The following is a 19,490-nucleotide window of genomic DNA, read 5'->3' as shown; positions in this document are numbered from 1 at the left end:
CTCTCCTATGCTACATTATGGAATTTATATTAAACAACAAATTTTGAGTGCACTCAAAATTGCTCAGTGCTCCTAGACAGGAACATCCTGAATATTTAGGCAGAGGTTGGACTTTCTGCTTTAATTTGAATGTATATTTATTTCTAGCTAAATCCTGGCCCCTTCATAGTAGAGGCTAAATTCAGCTTACCAGAAACATCTGAGTAAAGTGAACAGAATATCCTACAGTGTCTATTAATAGAGACACCAGAAAGGATTCTTGGGAAAAGACAAGAGAACTTTTGTTGAAATTCCCCTCAGTCCTTGAAGATGTAGGTATAAAAGTGAGCACAGCCCAAACTGACCACCCCAAGATGCCTCTGATGGCCCTCCTTGATTGCTGCACAGCTTGCTCCTTTCCCCTTTTGCCCAGTCACAGGGCCATCAATTATTTTGGTTCAGCTATTCTCCTACATCTGCCTTTTTTGTGTCTGTTTCTATTACTGTCTCTTTTTTCTTTCTCTTTTCCAGACCCCTCTCCAGAAAGATTTAAAACTGCTTTAAAAAATGCCACTCTCCATTTCTGGTTCTTAATCTGAGCTGAAATAAAACTTAGGTTCTCAAACTAGTTCAAGTATTTCCAAAACAAGTATTACACTGTTAGTTATAGGACTTATAGGATTATAAATGTGTATTTTTACAAAGGCATTTGTGTATACATAGAGTATATATACACAGATTTATATATGTATATATACAAATATATGTGTGTTTTGTGTATATGTACCTATATACCTAAATCTATATATTATAATCCTTATTTTCAAGGAGCTAATTTCTGAGAAGAGAAAACATGCTGCATATTCAAATAATTCAATTTAAAATGCCACATGAGTGGAACAAAAGAAGAATTACAGAAGGCTCAAAGGAAAGAGGGAAAGTGATACCTGTACACCAACTAACCGTTAGGAAACCTGGTTGTATCATCTCTGTCTATCATCTGCTTTTTAGACTTCAACAAAATATTTCGACTGATTGGCCTTTAGATTTTATGTGAAGTAAAAAAAGGAGGTTGGGATTAATGACCTCTTATAGTAATACATTTTTAACATTTTTTGAAATACCTCCAGATGGATTGTTAAGGGAATACTTTATTAATAAGGTCGTATGTGACTTAAGCCTTGGAAGATGGTGTATTATTTTGATGGGTAGAGGATCAGTGGAAATTAAGCATTGCAAGGTGAAGTAATACCCTGAAGAGAGGTCCAACACTAGTCAGTCAGTTTTAAAGCATGCTTACGAAATGGGGAATGGTTCAGTTTAGTTTCATTTATTATGAGAAAATATCAGGAAAGGAACATACAAAAAGTAGGTTAAATCTGGTCAAGGAAAAGGGGGAAAGATTATAATTGATATAAAAGAATCAGTACAAATTTATTTTGAAAAAGAAAAGGAAAATTTTATCTCTACTAATGGAGATCAGTGTTCATTAAACAAGTGTGGTATTGAAGTGTTTTGTGTGAGGAATGAGAAAAGCACTTGATCTTAGGACATAGTATTATAAATCTAGAACTAGAGAGAATATCAGAAGCTATCCAGCTGAGAAAATTGAGAGGGAATTGAAATGATTTGGTCAAGGTCACACAGGAAGCCAGCATCAGAAGCAGAATTCACACTAACCTTTGAGTTTGTTTGTTGTTTTTTTTTTCGACTAAGACTTGCTACCTCTTTATAGTCTAATGGCATATAGGTCAGGGAGCCAATAGAGAAAGAAAAAATATAGGAGCAAGGGAATAGATTGAATGACCCTTCAAGATATGGTCCAGTCCTGTGTGTCTATACCAAAGTTGTACCAGGTACAATAAAGCTTCAAGATCCCGTTCAGACAAATATTTTTAATGCTAATAGTCTTTGTCAGAAAATGATCCCAATCACTGAATTCAATTCCTATTTATATTCATTCATTCATTGTGTCTTCTCTCTGACATAGGGTTATTTCTAAATAGTACAGCCCAATTTCACAAAGAAAACCTAATAAAACATAAATTGTTTGGCATTGTTTGGGATCCTCAGCTACCCTGTATGTACAAGATATCATCATTGAATGTCTGAGAGAGAAGCAACTGAGTTTATCTCTAGGATTCTAACTTAACAGATGCCTGTGTCCTGTAATCAAATTTAAAGCTAATAGGTTTAGCTTTTTTAGACTCAATAATAAGTTGGACGCCAATATTCTGATGGAAATGGTTTCCTTGCTTCATAATTCATCAATAACAGGAAATGTGAAAGTTGAATCTCTCACAGTATTTCCATTTGGTAGGTCAGAGTTGGAGGGATTAAGCTATAATGAGAGAATTGAATTGCTATATAAAAGGTTGATGCTGTTTTGAATTTGGATGGCTCCTTCCACTGGGGCTATGATAATAATTTCCTCCTCAATGGGTAACTTCCTTCCCCCTAGTCTAAGATCAAAGGATTCTATTATGTGCAACAACAGTTGTGTGTGTGTGTGTGTGTGTGTGTGTGTGTGTGTGTGTGTGTATGTGTATTTAATAAAACTTACAGAAAGGGATAACCTCTGATTTCCAGAATGGCAGCATTTTCTTTCTTTCTCTTTTTCTTTCTTTCTTTCTCTCTTTCTTTCTTTCTTTCTTTCTTTCTTTCTTTCTTTCTTTCTTTCTTTCTATTTCTTTCTCTTCCTTCCTTCCTTCCTTCCTCCTTCCTTCCCTCCCTCCCTCCCTTCCTTCCTTTCTTCTTTCATATTAGAATCAAAACTATCAATTGGTTCCAAGATATAAGGGCTAATCAATGGCAGTTAAGTGACTTAACTAGGGTCACACAGGTAGGAAGTACCTGATAGCAGATTTGAACCCATCAACTCCTGTCTCCAGATTTAGCTTTCAATATCTTGAGTCACCTAGCTATCCCCAGTAGGTAGATTTCTGTCTGATTCAGAAAGATCTAGATTCAATACCTTCTCTGACAATACTAGTTTTGACCCTGGGCAGTTATCCAAGACCACAAGGCATAGATTGAGTCCAATTTCTTGGTAGAGGGAGTTTATTTTCTGGGAGTGCCATTCCTGCATGAAATCAGGGAATACAAGAAAATAAAAATTTGGGAGTGAGTTAAGGTCAGGATAAAAGAGTTTCTGTTTGCTTAATATGGTTTTAGTTATAACAGAGAAAAAGAATGAAGCCATAAGAGAGGAGAAAAAGTATGATACCTTTGGCCTTATGAGCTCTTTCAGGTGTCTCTGAGATACATAAATTACCTCTGTTTTGGAGGGGATTGTTGCAGTAATAGAAGACATGGAGTCAAGGAGTATTTTTTTAAACATTTATTAATATTTATTTTTTAGAAAAGTTAACATGGTTACATAATTCATGCTCTTACTTTCCCCTTCACCCCCTCCCCAAAATCCCTCCCATGGCTGATGTGTATTTCCACTGGTTTTAACATGTGTCATTGATCAAGACCAATTTCCAAATTGTTGATACTTGCATTGGTGTGGTAGTTTCCAGACTACATACCCAGTCATGTCAGCCTCAAGTTGTTTTTCTTCTGTTTCCACTCCTGTAGTTCTTCCTCTGAATATGGGTAGCATTCTTTTCCATAAATCCCTCAGAATTGTCTTGGGTCATTGCATTGCTGCCAGTACAGAAGTCTATTACATTCTATTTTACCACAGTGTATTGGTCTATGTATACAATGTTCTTCTGGCTCTGCTCCTTTTGCTCTGCATCAATTCCTGAAGGTCTTTCCAGTTCACATGGAATTCCTCCAGTTTATTATTCCTTTGAGTACAATAGTATTCCATCACCAGCATATACCACAATTTGTTCAACCATTCCCCAATTGAAGGGCATACCCTCATTTTCCAGTTTTTTGCCACCACAAAAAGCATGGCTATAAATATTTTAGTACAAGTCTGTTTATTTATGATCTCTTTGGGGTACAAACCCAACAGTGGTATGGCTGGATCAAAGGGCAGGCATTCTTTTATAGCCCTTTGAGTATAGTTCCAGATTGCCAGCCAGAATGGTTGGATCAGTTCTCAACTCCACCACCAATGCATTAGTGTCCCAGTTTTGCCACATCCTCTCCAGCATTCATTACTCTCCCCTGCTATCATTTTAGCCAATCTGCTAGGTGTGAGGTGATACCATAGAGTTGTTTTGATTTGCATTTCTCTAATTATTAGAGATTTACAACACTTTCTCATGTGCTTATTGATACTTTTGATTTCTTTATCTGAAAATTGCCTATTCATGTCTCTTGCCCATTTATCAATTGGGAAATGGCTTGATTTTTTTTACACAATTGGTTTAACTCCTTGTATATTTGAGTAATTAGACCCCTGTCAGAATTTTTTGTTATAAAATTTTTTTTCCAATTTGTTGTTTCCCTTCTGATTTTGGCTACATTGTTTTTGTTTGTACAAAAGCTTTTTAGTTTGATATAATTAAAACCATTTATTTTACATTTTGTAATTTTCTCTAACTCTTGCTTGGTTTTAAAATCTTTCCTTTCCCAGAGATCTGACAAGTAAACTATTCTATGTTCACTTGACTTATTTATAGTTTCCCTCTTTATATTCAATCATTCACCCATTCTGAATTTATCTTGGTGTAGGGTGTGAGATGTTGATCTAAACCTAATCTTTCCCATATTGTTTTCCAAATTTCCCAGCAGTTTTTGTCAAATAGTGGATTTTTGTCCCAAAAGTTGGGCAAAAGTGATTTGTATCATACATAAGTTAAATAAGCAGGTACCCTTTATTAAAGCTGACTCATCTCCATTTACTCACAGCCAATTTTCCTGATGAGGAATCAATTAATTAATGGAAGCACCTGGGCTGCAGGAAAAAGCCATTCACCATCCCTGTTTTTAAGAAGCTCCAAGTCTAATAGAGAGAGGAAAGGAGACAAAATGCAAACAACTAAATATTTTTTAAAGCTATATGTGCCCAGACTTTAACACTCTTCTGCCTTGCAAAAACGTTAGGGTTTTAAAACAGCTATATATGAGATAAATCTGAAATAATTAAAAGAGGGAAGGAAGTAGAAAAAAGGGGAATCAGGAATGGTTTCCTTTAAAAAGGTGAGATTTTAACTGGAGCTTGAAGGAAGCCAGGAGGCAGAAGTAAGAGAGCATATAGGATCATGGGCACTGGAAGAAAGCTTAAGATTGAGTGTAATCATTGGGGTGGATTGTGAGGAAAAGTAAGGGAGGAGAAAAATATGAGAGAAGGATGAAGTTCAGGGTAAAGATGGGAGAGAAGAGAGGTGGAAGTATTGGAGTTTGGGGAGAAGAAATAAGGATTGGATCCAAAGTATGAGATTTGGTATAGAAGGGGATAGGGAGAGAGATGGTCTTGAGAGGATGAGGATTAAGGGGTATTATAGGAGAAGAGTGTAGTCACTGAAGGGATAAGGAAGATTTGGGGGATGTGGGTTTGGATAAAAGGAAGTTCAGAGAAAGGAAAAAATCTGAGGAGAAATTAGAGTCCCTATAGAATAAAGAAGGAGATCAGCCTGTGAGAACTAGACATTTGGGTATGAAGTTTGCATTGTGAGGATAGAGGGAAGGATGTAAAGATTGGCCTCTAGGAGAGTGGAAATTACCATCTAGGGAAAGATAGTCTGTAGTTTAGGTAAACAGAATTTCTAGTTACCATTTTAGAAAGAAGTCATGGGATACATGCTCGAGAGTCAATATACATGAATAGTAAAGAAGGGCACTTTATTCAGGAAAGTGGGGTCAATTATATATTGAGTGTATAGAGCTCAAGGTCTAGAGTCAGGAATACCTCAGTTCAAATCTAGCTTCGGACACTAATTAGCTGTATGATCCTGGACAAGTCACTTAACCCTATTTTCCTTGGTTTCCACATCTGAAAATTAGGTGGAGAAGGAAATGACAAACTACTATAACAGAAAACCCCAAATGGGATCATGAAGAATTGAACAGGACTGAAACGACTGAACAGCAACAACAAAATTACATTCCAGTTTTAAATCCTATATGAATTTTGCTTGTTTTAACCTCATGTTGATACAATTTTGTGGTATTCATAAATCTCCCTAGGAAAGGCAACATGAAGGGTTTGGTATGTTTTGCTTCATTAGCTGGAAAGGTTTCATTTAAACACAATGAAATAAAATTCAATTTCAGTTCAAAATTTTCTTACTTGAAGTGGAATTGTAGTATGTGAACCAACCTTAATGATGTGTTATGCAGAAAATGGCATTTAGAAAAATGATAAGGCATATAAATGAAACTTTTAATAGATAAACTGATCTTCAATGAAAAAAATTTATAAGGTACAACAAGGAAACACATTAGCAACTCTTACCAGAAATCTTAAAAAAGGAAATAATTACAGGATATTATATGATTAAAATGTCATTAATAATAATATAGTAGCATTTATATAGTGATTTATTGTTCTAAAAGTACCATGTATGTTATTTTATTTGATAATTATGACAACCCTTCGACATATGCTCTATTATTATTCTTTCTTTAAAAATGAAGAAACTGAGGCTGAGGATAGTTAAATGACTTATCCAAAGTGACATGGCTAGTAAGCATTTGTGGCAGTATTTGGACCCAGGTTTTCTTGATTCCGAGTTCTTTACTCTGTCCATTGTATCATCTAGCTGTTATTGTCTATTGTTTTATTTTTATTTATGATAATTATATTATTACTTTGGTCATTCATGTCTGTTCCATGTCCATGTCTTTGTCTTTATTTTTTAATTTAGAATATTTTTCAATGGTTACATGACTCAGGATTCCCCACTTTCCTTCTCTTCCCCCTCTCCCCCGGGCTGACGAGCAGTTCCACTGGGTTATACATATATCATTGTTCAAAATCTATTTCCATGTTATTCATATTTGCAGTAGAGTGATCTTTGGGTTAGTAGGATAACTAGCTGGAGACAAAAAGAGAATTCTGTAACCACCATTGTTAATCAGCACTTCTGCAAGTAGTTTCCTGTTTCACTGCCCCCATAATCAGATCTTATTTAGCAGGATAGGGCAAGTTTTAAAAGTCATGCTGAACCTTTCCAGCTAGTGTCTCATCTTTTCCAATACCTGAGGTTTAGATTTGTGTGTATATATCAGTATCAATGGCTGAATCACTTCAGAGGCATATAATTGCTTTTGGAAGAATAAAAGGAAGTAATAAACCTGGTACTACCTGCTTCAAAAATGATCTTATAGTTTTTGCATGACAAAAGATTTTATTGTTACAGAAAGAAAGCTTCTTATTGGAGACAAAATTGTATCAGATTGTTATGTATTCTAGTGAATGCTACAGATGAGAAAAGTAACAAAAGATATTTTTCCAGCTTTAGAGGAACAAAGACAACATGACCTCATTCTTAGTAGTTTCTTTTAGCCCAAATTTAATAAAATGAACATAAATATTAACATAGACAAACTGGCTGTAGCCATACAAATTATTGCCTTGCTCTGACATGTCAATATACTCAGTCTCTTTAATCAGACACCTTATTATTTAATTAACTATTGTTTGTTTTAATTACTTAATTATCTAGTGAGTAAAACAGTATTTTTTCTTCAGGGGTGAGAAATATTTAGATATGTGAGTCAATGGTATAGAGAACTTCCAGTGTAACAGCTCCCTCTCTCCATGAAAATCAATAATTCATTTGTGACAAAGTCATGGATCGTTGACTGGAGCAGACTGAGGTTAAGGGTCTTGGTTGTGGTCATACAGAAAGTATCAGAGGATGAGTTTGAACCCATGTCTTCCCAACTACAAGTGTACTTTCCTTTGCTCTATTTTAGACATATTGGTGGTGGTAGTGCTCTAAGAAGACCAAAATGACATCACTTGTGATGTCTTCTGACTTGTACAAAAAATGTATTTGTGAAGCAGAATTCTATGAAGTTGTGGATCTCAGTCTCTCTCCCAGAGTCAGCAAATTATAACCATTTAAAGTCAAGATATGACTAGTGATGGCTTGGGATGCAGTGGAAGACCTTGGCTCCCTTAATGTCTAGCCATGCTCCAAACATTCCACAGCACCATCCTCATGGCCACTGCAACAAACTGTCCTCTTCACTCTTCTCCAGGGGAAGTCATCACCATGAGTAGGTTCTCACCTCCCAAAGTCATGGATAGGTTTAAAGTCTGCTGGTTACTCTGCTTTAGTTCATCACAGCACATGCCATAGCTTCTCAGAGCCACAAGAGGAAAGAGGTAATTAAAGGAGGAAACAAGCCCTTCAGAGGGCTCAGGAAGCCCTCATCAGACCAGAGGTAAAGTCTTCCCTGTACACCTTTTCTATTGTTGTGTGGTGCTCCAGCACATTGGATAATGCATTAGAATCAGAAAGACTCATCTGGCCTCACTTACTAGCAATGTGTCTCTGGGCAAGTCACTTTAGCCTGTTTCCCTCAGTTCCTTATCTGTGAAATGAGCTGGACAAGGAAATGGCACACTGCTCCAGTATCTTTTCCAAAAAATAGAATTACAAAAAAATCAGACATGAAAAATGATGGAAGAAAATTCTGCTATACTAGACAAGGGATCCCAAGACCAGGCATATTAGTTACTAGCTGATTTCCATTTTCAGGGCTTGGCACAGTGCCTAGCACACAGTAAGCACTTAAATGCTTGATGACTGCCTAAGTTTATAATTTGAGCCAAAAAAGCAAGCCAGTTGTATACGTATAGCTTCTGCCTCTTGAGGTTATATTAATATAAATCCACCCATTTAAGACTAAATGTGTATAGCTGAGTAAATAGGGACTCAAGTGATATTAATATTTTTTAATCTCTTTAGCTCATATTTCCTATATAGAAGTTCTGGAAAAATCACTCTATGGCACCACACATTGATGACCACAGGTCTCCTTTTAAGTACACAGGAATTTATACTCAAAGAAGAAATAGATTATTAATAGGCCAAAAGAAACAGAATACAATACACAAAAGAGCTCTTGGAAAAATGAAGATTTCTCCCACCTATACTACTCTCCAGAGACCTATCCAACATCTTCCTATAGTCGTATATTAAGTAAAACTCTCAGCAGGTTTTAGCTTTTAATAGTGCAGGTTTCTTCTCTAACACTATGCAGCTCTTTCCAGATAACACTGTCATCCTTCTTCAGGAGATGCTATTCCAGTATGAGGAAAACTTCAGAGTTTCCCTTTCCTGACAGATTTAGTTCTGAATCATGCTTCTAATGTACTGCCCAACCACCATCTCACCTCCCAGAAATTTGCCTGGAAATCACAGATATGACAACCCTGTCCATGCAATTCAGGATCACCCACACCAAGTTTAGATAGAATAACATTAAAGCTTGAAGATTGTTCTCATTACTTACCTTGGTCACCTCCAAATAAGAGTTTCCTACCTCTCTGATGTTTTTTTCTTTTTCTCATCCATTTAATAAAGTTTATATTTTGCGTGTCCATGTTGTGAAAAGAATAACTGATTATGATTGCAATAAATCTGCTAGGGAACTGAGAAATAATGGAAAGAAGATGGTTTAAGTCTAAAAATCTGGTAAATCCTGTCCCCCAAAATAGTTTTATTCTGTAAGATGAAATGTTCCATCTTTCAAACATTTTATGCAAGTATAACAAACATCAAGAGCAGTCTTGGTCCATGTAATAATACAGGAGAATCAGTAGGCAGAAGTTGCCAGTAAGAAGGAAATGTCACAAGTGTATTAAGGTAATGGAAGGGATGGCCTTGTTTTGGCTGTAGAAATACTGAGATGACATTTGTTTGCAGATTTTATGTAAATGGTTCAGATCATTACTAGTGCCTGCATTTCTCACTCACCTAGAGTCACTCTTCAGTCCCAACCATCTAGTGTCTTGCAAGAGTATATGTCAATACCACGTCTGAAATAGAAAATGGGAAAATAATTACCTTTACTCAAAATACTTTAAAAAAAAACTTGCAATATCTTTTCTCTCCATTTTACTGTTCTTTCATGTCTGGTTTTGAATCTTTAATCATCCTAAAAGTAAATACCTAGAGAAACAATAGTTTATATTTCTTTAATTAACCAATCCCCATTGGGTTGTATTTGGAGAAATAAATATTAAAAAAATTAGAAATAGCAATGATTATATGCTAAAATATTCTTTCTTTGTAATAGTCCTCCAATGATTCTGTCTGGAGATTCTTGGAACATGATATAACCTTTACATGCAAGCATATACACATATGTACATGCATGTATGTTTGTGTTTCTATACATGTTATATATGTTTTACACATATCATGTGTGTATTTAAAAATTTTATAAAATAAAAATAATTTCCCCCTCTTTGTTCCCAGAATATGCATAGCATTAACCACTGCTGGTCTCAAACTTCAAGTTACCTGGAGTCATTGATTTAAGAGATGCTAATGGGTACATGACAAATCCTCCATTGGATGCGTGAAAAAAATTATATCATGCAGCCAAGAGGAGGCAGAAGACCTGTGAACCAGAGAGTACATTTCTTTACCATTTCTTTCTTCTCTTCTAATTAATATTTATTCCATGACACTAGGTAAATTTCTTATTGTTTGGGGTGTGGTAGTGGGGAGAGAGAAAGATAGAATTTCTGTTATATTAGCAGCTCACCTCCAATAATTATCTTAGTAGACTGTTGAGGACAGAAACCGTATTTCAAGGAACTGAGGCACAAGGGGGTGGTTAGGACCTACAAAGTATACCCAAAGTCTATAGAAACAGTTTCCAGTTTCACAATGTTTTTCCTCCTTATATCAGCCTTAATATGTTTTCACATTACAGGTTGTTATATATAGCTCCCGTACCTCATATTTCCATCAATGTCAAGAAGCAGTAATTTTTATAAAACCTTAGAGTATTTCTAGATATGGAGTCATCCATCTCAAGCTGGGTTAAGCTGTGCCATAATGGAAGAAGAAAATGGGTCATGAAATATAATAGTCCCTAGATCTTAAAAAAATTAATTTGATAGTTTGGCTTGTATGTTTGTATTAACACTTGACTAGGATAAACCAGAGCGGTGATCTCATCGATAGAAAAACAAACTAAAAAGCCCAATAGTTTGAGTATCCATTTATGTATACAATTATGTACACAAATATATGCATATGCACATATACATACAATACATATCTTATTAAAGCTTAATCTTCACTATCATGTAAAGAGATTTATACACATATATACATATATACATATATAATTTCAAATAGCAGGCATTAACTTTAGGAAAATATGAACACTGAAAGCTGAACTGTTTCTCTTGATTCCACCAAATACCTCTTCAGAAACAGAAAAAAAGGAAAGGATTGTCATTAAGAGAGATTGAGAAAGATAGAATTCAGAAGATTTAGAGAGAGTTGGATTTCGTTCCATAAAATGGCAAAGATTATTATTTTTCCTTAATCAGCAGAGATTTTCCCTTGAACCAAAATAGAGACTAGACTTTGTAAGTAAGGAATTTGGGGTCTTATTGCCAACTAAGCTTATGTCCAAGAAATTTATTCTTATTTTGTGAAGTTGGGTTTCTTATGCCACTCAGGATAAAGGTACAAGGACTATCCATGTTACTATATCTAGCCTGGACTGGTTCACTCTTCCTTAGATAACATTTGCTCTTGGGGTTACTATATTGAAGCTCTTCTTAAAGGACAACCTCATCTGGCTTAACCTACTGCATCTTAGAGCTCCCTTGCTTAAAGGATGTCACCTGGTGATGACATGACCATCATGTCCAATGAGAACAAATTGTTTAAAAATCTGATATTTATGAAGAAACTTAGAGAAGGGGACAACATTCAACACTTTTGCTTTGCCATTGTGGCAAAAAAATGAAGAAGTTTCTTTAAGCAACGAAGGCAACTTCTAGTACAATTTACCAGCATTTTTTTGTGTGTATGTGTGTTGTTTATTCTAGCTCTTATTTTTATTATATTTATTATTATTATTATATTTTCCTTTTTTTCCTTTAATTCATATTTCTTGGACTCATATAGTACAGCATACTGTTAACTCTCCAGTCAATATTGCTGTTTCGTTACCAAAAGACTGTAAAATTGATGCCTTTGGAACTAGCTGATGAAGCTCCCTTCCTGCTCATTGTGCTCTAGGAATCAGGACAAACGGTTTATTTTCATCTGGACAAAAATAGTCAGCATCTATTGATAAAATGGTAGCATTTCTAAAATTTTGATGCTTGATATTAATCTCTGAGCTATTTAAATTACTTATGAGTGGAGAATAGCAGTGTAATTGGAGGCTGAGGACCTAAATGTGACTTTAAGTAGGTAGGGGACCTTGGACAATGCCATGTCCTAGTGCTTCAGCATCTCTAAGATCCCTTCCATTTCTAAAAATTCTAGAGAATCCTTATTCTTTAATACCCTGACAGGTAGTATTTGCATTTTTAATCATTTGAGAATGATAATGAAAGCTCAGTGCTCAGTCTTGAATGCATGGTGAATATATATTTAGTTCTCTTAGAAAGAAGACTTAGAAAAATGCATCTTAGAAAAACATTTTTTTCACTTTCAATTCTATTTTTTTCTGTGTTTTTCAGATGCTTTATAGTAATGGTAGAATGATAAATCTGGTGCTAGTTTTTCTCAGGGTAGACATTGGACTTACTACTTTAATGCTTTAGTGATTGGTGATTTCATAGGTATGGCAATCCTCTCTGATGAGAGCCATTGCAACCCCCCTATACTTGGGCAGATATCTCTGAAAGTCAACATCTCAGATTTTTATTGCTGAGAGGGCTGATAGAGCCATGGGTATGCAAGAGCCTGATACGTCTTGTGAGCTGATTGTTAAAATTTCAGTGTATTTAGTCCTTGAAAATAAAGTGAAAACTACAAATCAGGGATTGATTTATTGTTTTGTTGAATGAAAGCAATGAAAAAAATGCATAGTGCTAATTAACTTGAAAAGTACATCATGTTTATATTTTTTCTAAAGGGATGGCTATTAAACTTTTACCAGCACCCTTCTGGTTAAAGGCTAATTCAATCTTTTCATTTTATATATGAGGAGGTTGAAATATACATATTTATGTATGTGCATATGTGTGTGCATGTGTGTGTATGTACATCCCCACAGAGCGTCACTCCTACTTCAAATAAGTAGTAAAGAAAGTTCAGATTTGGCCTTAGGTCCAGTAACTACACATTCAGTACTTTTGCCTCTATATCATGTTGTTACAGCTTTTGACAAAATTGACCTGGTGGCCAACTTTCTGGTAATGAGTCTCTTCAGGTAGAGAGAGACAGAAATAGCCAGAGATAGAGTGAGAGACACAGAGACACACAGGGATAGAGGCAGAGAGAGATTCACAAAAAGACACAGAGGGAAACAGAGAGATTCTTGTTTATACCTAGTTATTTACAAGATAGCTCTCTCATTTGAATGTGAGCTCCTTGTAGACAGGGACTGTTTTTTTTTTGTTGTTGTTGTTGTTTGTTTGTTTGTTTGTTTTCCATTTTTAATCCTAACACATAGTATGGTTCCTGGAACATAGAAAATGCTTAATAAATGCTTTTTGAGTGACTGAGATATATAATCTGATACTGGTCCTCATCTGAAGCTTATTCAACCTAGTAGAATTTGCTGGAACTTGGACTTTGTGAGAGAAGCTCTCAAAAATATAGTTAGGGGGCAGCTAGGTAGCTCAGTGGATGGAGAGCCAAGCATAGAGAATGGATGTCCTGGGTTCAAGTCTGACCTCAGACATTTGGAACAATGGAGTTGTTTTGGAACAAAAACAGAGTACTTTGGAACAAATACAGAGTACTTATTCTAAGATGGAAGAAAAGATTCTTTAAAATAAAAATACAGTTACTTCTAGGCCCCAGTTGAGGAAAGAATCATGTTAGACTTTTTTTTTGGCTGGTAGCTTAACATATTTCCTGTAAATTTTTTTAAAAAGTCCTAAACTAAAATATAGCAATCATGATCCTAATAGCTAGTCCATGTAGCTCTTTGAGGTTTGCAATGCATTTTACACAATGTTATCTCATTTAGTCCTCACAATGATTCTGTGAAGGAGTGCTACTATCATCCCCATTTTACAAATGAAGAAACTGTGGCAGAGGGAGCTTTAATTGACTTGTCTAGGGTCACACAACTAGTATTTGTCAGAAACAAAATCCAAGTATATCACTTCCTACTATGACACCTTATAGATTATGCTATTTACTACTTCTTTAAGAATTAGGTGGAGGGAAAATAAACTCTAGATTCCTTTTGAGATTATGAAGAATGGTTGTTAACTTATATATTTGTTTTCAGTGAATGCCATAATTCCACCGACCGAATCAAAGTCAGAGTGTGGGATGAAGATGATGACATTAAATCAAGAGTCAAGCAACATTTCAAAAAGGAATCAGATGATTTTTTGGGACAAACAATTGTTGAAGTGAGGACACTGAGTGGAGAAATGGATGTCTGGTACAACCTAGGTAATTATCTTTATAAGTTTCACAAAATGAATTACTTGAGAGTTCCTGATTTAAGGCATGTACTAAAGTTTCCCAATGGTCTACAGTTAAGTGACATATCTTAATGTTAACTCCTCTTGGATTTTGAGTTGTAGACTAAGTTTGGAGATAGAGCAAAGTAATTTGTAATGTATTTTATTCTTCCCCAATTACATGTAGAAACAATTTCTAATATTTTTCAGAAAAAATACTCTCCAATTTTCTCCTTTCTTCCCCCCTCCACCTACCCATCCCCATTTAAATGGTAAGCATATATCTCATATAGATTTTTACATGTGCAATCATTTAAAACATTTTTCCATATTTATCCTTTTGTGGAAGGAAACTCATATAAAAATTAAGAAGATAAAACATTTGCTTTGGTCTGGATACAGATTCGTACTTTTCCTCTAGAAGTAGATGGCATTTTTTTACCATGAGTCTTTTGGGAGAGTTTTGAATCATTGTATTGCTGAGAATAGCTGTTTTTCAAAGTTATTCATTGTAAAGTGTTCCTATCACTGTACAGTGTTCTCTTGCCTCTCATTATTTCACTCCGCTTCAGTTCATATAAGTCTTTCCAGGTTTTTCTGAGCTCCTCTTGTTTGTCATTTCTTATAGCACAATAGTATTCCAGTGCAATCATGTACTACAGTTTGTTCAGCCATTCCCAGTTGATGGGTATCCCCTCCCTTTCCAAATTCTTGCCCCTTAAAATATCCATAAATTTATTTAGCTTGAAAGTAAAGATGGTTACTGCAAGTTTAGAGGAATGGAAAATGGGGTTATAAATCAAGTAAAGACATGTAATGTGTAATAAAAATAAAGATTTAATGTTGTTCTAAGATCTTTGATTTCATTAAGATAATGAACTTGTTTGTTTAGAAAAATCTTTACATTTACATACATCTATAGATTGTACCATTAGAGACCTCTTTGGGGTCCTTAGAGGTTAAGTGTTTTGCCTTTGTTCATAGTGCTAGTATCTACTAGCATGCTTTAAGTGCTTTCTATTTGCCAGGCACGATGCTAACCAACAAGAATACAAAAGAATGTAAAAATACCACCTGTCTTCAAGGGGCTAATTTTGTAGTTGGGGAGATAACTGTTATAAATAGGAACATACAAAATTTAGTAGCTGTGGGAACCTAGGAAAAGTCTCCTACGAAACATAATAGTAAGCATCAGAAACTCATCTTTCAGATTCTAAAGCTGACCCTCTATTCAGACTTGGATACACATCTTGTCACTGATCCTTAAAAGCATTGTGGTCATAATTAAGTCAGTTAACATCCATTAGTTTGTAAAATGAGGACAAAATACCTGTAATATCTACTTCTTAGGATTGTTATAAAACTTTAATGAGATAATTTATATAAAGATTTTTTGCAAAATTTTAAGAGGGTCCAGTGGATAGAGATGGACCTGGAGTTAGAAAGACCTGAGTTCAAAGCTGAACTTACTACCTATGATCATGGGCAAGCCATTTAACACTGATCAGTTTCATAATCTTTAAAATGGGGATATTAATAGCACTTTCTAGAGTGATGGTGAAGATGAAATGAGATTATATCTGTAAAGGGCTTTGTAAACTTTAAATCCCTCTATAAATGCTAGTTATGATACAATGATGATATCATTTGTTATTTTTCATATAATTTTTAGTTTCTCTGTAGTTTATTATCTTAGAGAGATACTAGGGACTTGGACAGGTCAAGTGACTTGCCCAGAGTCACAAAGTCATTATTTTTAGAGGCAGGACTTGCTTAGTCTTCCTTACTTTAAGGCCAGCTCTCTATCTACAATGTCAGGTCAGGGGTCTTGACCCATCTATTAGTAGAAGACATTCCTTATAATGACTTATACTCATGAGATCACAGATCCACCATCCCTTCCCCAGGAGAAAAACATTAGGTCATCTATTAGGCAAAAATTAAAGAAACAAAACAAAAATCTAAATTAAATACCTGCAAGTTAGTTGTAGATTATTTTTCCTTTGATCTTGGCACTGGTGTCTGTCCAAAAAGTTAGCCTATTCCCCCACAGAAGAGTTAAAGAACATTTCAATCACCAAAACTCTTTTTAAAGAGGTGATCCTAGAGACTTAACCAAAGCATTTGTTTATTTTTGTTATTCTACTCTGTTAGCCCTCAGTGAATCATTATCCAATAAGAAATAAAAATCTCATAAAATACACTTGTCAGTCTATAAATAAAGGTGCAGCAAATGAACAGGAATGCTTTTGCCTCTTGAAAATTTCACGCTTACTATAATTTCACACTTGACAAATTTAAATGAAAAACATTGGAATGAATGAGAGACATTAGAAAGAAGGTGGTTTTATAAATTTCAAGTGCATGCCATAGCTCAAACTACATTTAAGTTGAGTTAATGTAGCTCAAATCTTCAGAGTAGTTAGTTTAAAGGATTTAAAAAACAGTTCTTTAAAATATTTTAAAATATTTCTTTGTATGTAAATAGACACTTTCAAAATACCAGTGGTTACTTGACAAGGTGTTTTCCCCCTTCTTCTTCAAGTGGTAGAAAGTCCTCTGTTCTCTAATCTTTTCAAAAAATACTATTAATTTGCTGCATATTTTGAGGATGAGTCTAACTAAAAAAATCAACTTCAGCTAAAAAAAGAGTCATCTTCAGCTCAAGCAATGTCCATTATCTGTATTTACTGAAATCTGAGTTAGAAATTAAACAGTAGGTAGAATATTTTTTCTTTATGTGACAAAACTGCTTGACTATTTTAAAGTGCGTTGGCTGTGATTTAGCATGGGGGTTTACCTAATTTGTTATTTTTATTTCTTGTTCATTTGTATACGGAAGAAACTACAGATATATAGAGCTTTTCTAAGGAATTTTAAAATGCCCTTAAAAACAAAATTTTTTATACACCAAACTGGAGTTTGGACTGTAACTGGAGAATACAAGATATCACAGCAGAAAAAGTTGGATTTTTTTTTTTACCCCTCACTAACATGCTCATCCTTACCCTTGTTTCTTGAGGTTCTTAAGAGTTTTTTTCTTTTTTAAAAAGCAGAGATTTTTGACTAGGTAGCACAGTGAGTAAAGGGCTGAGTCCGAAGACTGGAAGAAGTGAGGTCACATTTAGTCTCTTAAACTAGTGGTGTGACTCACTAAGCCTCTACTTCAATTTTCTCCTGTTATTTAACAGGATTTTTTTAAAAGAACATTAAATAATTTTTGTAAAGTGCTTCAAATACCTTAAAGTGCAATAATTGCAATTATCATCATTAACATCTTTGTTATTATTATTACATTAGACAAAATTGCTTGGAACAATGAATCCACCCAAATATTTCATCCTGAATCTGTACACTTCTTTTCCTGATCCTTTCATCATTCAATGCCTCTCCCTGCTCTAGTAAATTAAAGTCCTAAAAAACCCACAAACAAAACATTTTTTAAAACAATGCTTCCAAAAATAGAATTTACTTCTATAAAACTTGGAAGGTCCAATGGATAGAAAGGGCAGTGAGGTAATTATGACTGAAATCAAAGAAATGTGAAAACAGCTCTGAGACTTCAAGAAAGGAAGTTAGTGACTAATAAATCTCCAGTTTTGTTTATTTCTTTTAGCTTCAAAATTTCTAGAAGACACTTCAAACCTAGACTAGAGAAAAATAAAATAAATTAAAAGGTTTCCTTTTCAGCAAGGAGTTCTTTCATCGTATTGACACACCCAAAAAGAAGTGTCAGTGAAATGCATTTCCATTTTTAAAGTTCAAAATAATAAAAAAATAGGTAGTAAGAATTATGCAGAGGAAGAAAGTCGATCTTAAGATAGATGGCTGGGGACTCTTTCTACTTATGAATTTCAGGGCCTTCTTGACTACTTAGTCTTAGAGAATTGTCAAGAGTATTAAGAGGTTAAGTAAATTGCTCAGGGTCACACAATTAGTATTTACTAAAGGCAGAATTTGACTCAGGTCAGTTCTCTAGTCAGTATACTACTATATTTCTCATTGCCAAGTCCCAATTAGTGCCAATAATAACTGAGCCTGAATTGGTCATGTTATTCAAATTTGCATTCTATGTTTCCATTGCTTGAATCAATTATCATATTTTACATAATTATAATTTCAAATACTGTGAATTCTAATATGCACAATTGCTTCAAAGATTCATTATTCTTGCTAATTGGGATACATAGCGGGAAATATGCTTAGGTCTAGGCAACAATGGAGCAAGTCATTGAAGTAAGCAGCCTACCACTGACCATTTGTAATTTTGCCTATGTTTTTGTTCTTATTTTCTCATTTCTAGTATAGATAATAAACCTATGCCATTTTTACTTTGAGTGGTATGTGGCTAGACTATGAGAGAGACAGAGACAAAAAAAGAGAGGAAGGGAAAGAGAGAAAGAAACACAGAGACAGAGACAGACAGATATAGAGACAAAGACAGAGACAGAGAGAAAGAGAGAGAAACCCAGAAGTGGCCACTTTAGTCAATTCAGTCTAAAACCCAAGGTAATTGTTGGATAATTTTTTATTTATACATACACATATAAAAATAAATATGAAGGAATATTGTATCTGGATTGATTCTAAGAATTCAAACTACAGTCTCTTTTCTGCAAACTTACTTAAAGTAGAACATCTAACAAATTATTTTAACCTCTCCAAACCACCATTTTCTCATATGTAAAATTCAGAGTTTGATCTGGATAACTGCAAGGTCTCTTCCATTTTTAAGTCTGTGAATGTAATTGACCACTTGTTTTATTGAATTGAACATTATAGAATTCTACAATTTTAATCTAGTTGTCTTCTTTGGAAGCCAGACTGCACATTTGAATAAAATTCTGTTCTATGATAAAGAGATGACCAAGACAAAGAAACTCAATTATTGGTGGATGAATATTAACTATGTGTATTATCCAATTTCTTTACTTCTCTTGATCTCCTTTCTTTCTCCCATTTATCTTCAATTCTAAAATATTCTAATTAAGTACCTGCTATCCACTAAGCACCTTCAAACAGG

At 34.7% G+C, this 19,490-nt stretch overlaps 1 protein-coding gene across 2 annotated transcripts in view; it reads left to right on the top strand.

Moving 5' to 3' along the window:
- UNC13C (unc-13 homolog C) overlaps positions 1-19,490 on the top strand; it is a 717,151-nt gene that overhangs the window by 319,473 nt on the left and 378,188 nt on the right. For both annotated transcript variants that reach the window (XM_044665156.1, XM_044665155.1), the window contains one exon: positions 14,287-14,456. In XM_044665156.1, the coding sequence (XP_044521091.1) occupies positions 14,287-14,456 (170 nt within the window). The remainder of the gene's footprint in view (positions 1-14,286; positions 14,457-19,490) is intronic.

Source organism: Gracilinanus agilis, chromosome 2 (assembly GCF_016433145.1).
Source record: "Gracilinanus agilis isolate LMUSP501 chromosome 2, AgileGrace, whole genome shotgun sequence".
Classification (NCBI taxonomy): Eukaryota; Metazoa; Chordata; class Mammalia; order Didelphimorphia; family Didelphidae; genus Gracilinanus; species Gracilinanus agilis.
This window is presented reverse-complemented; position numbering and strand designations above follow the sequence as displayed.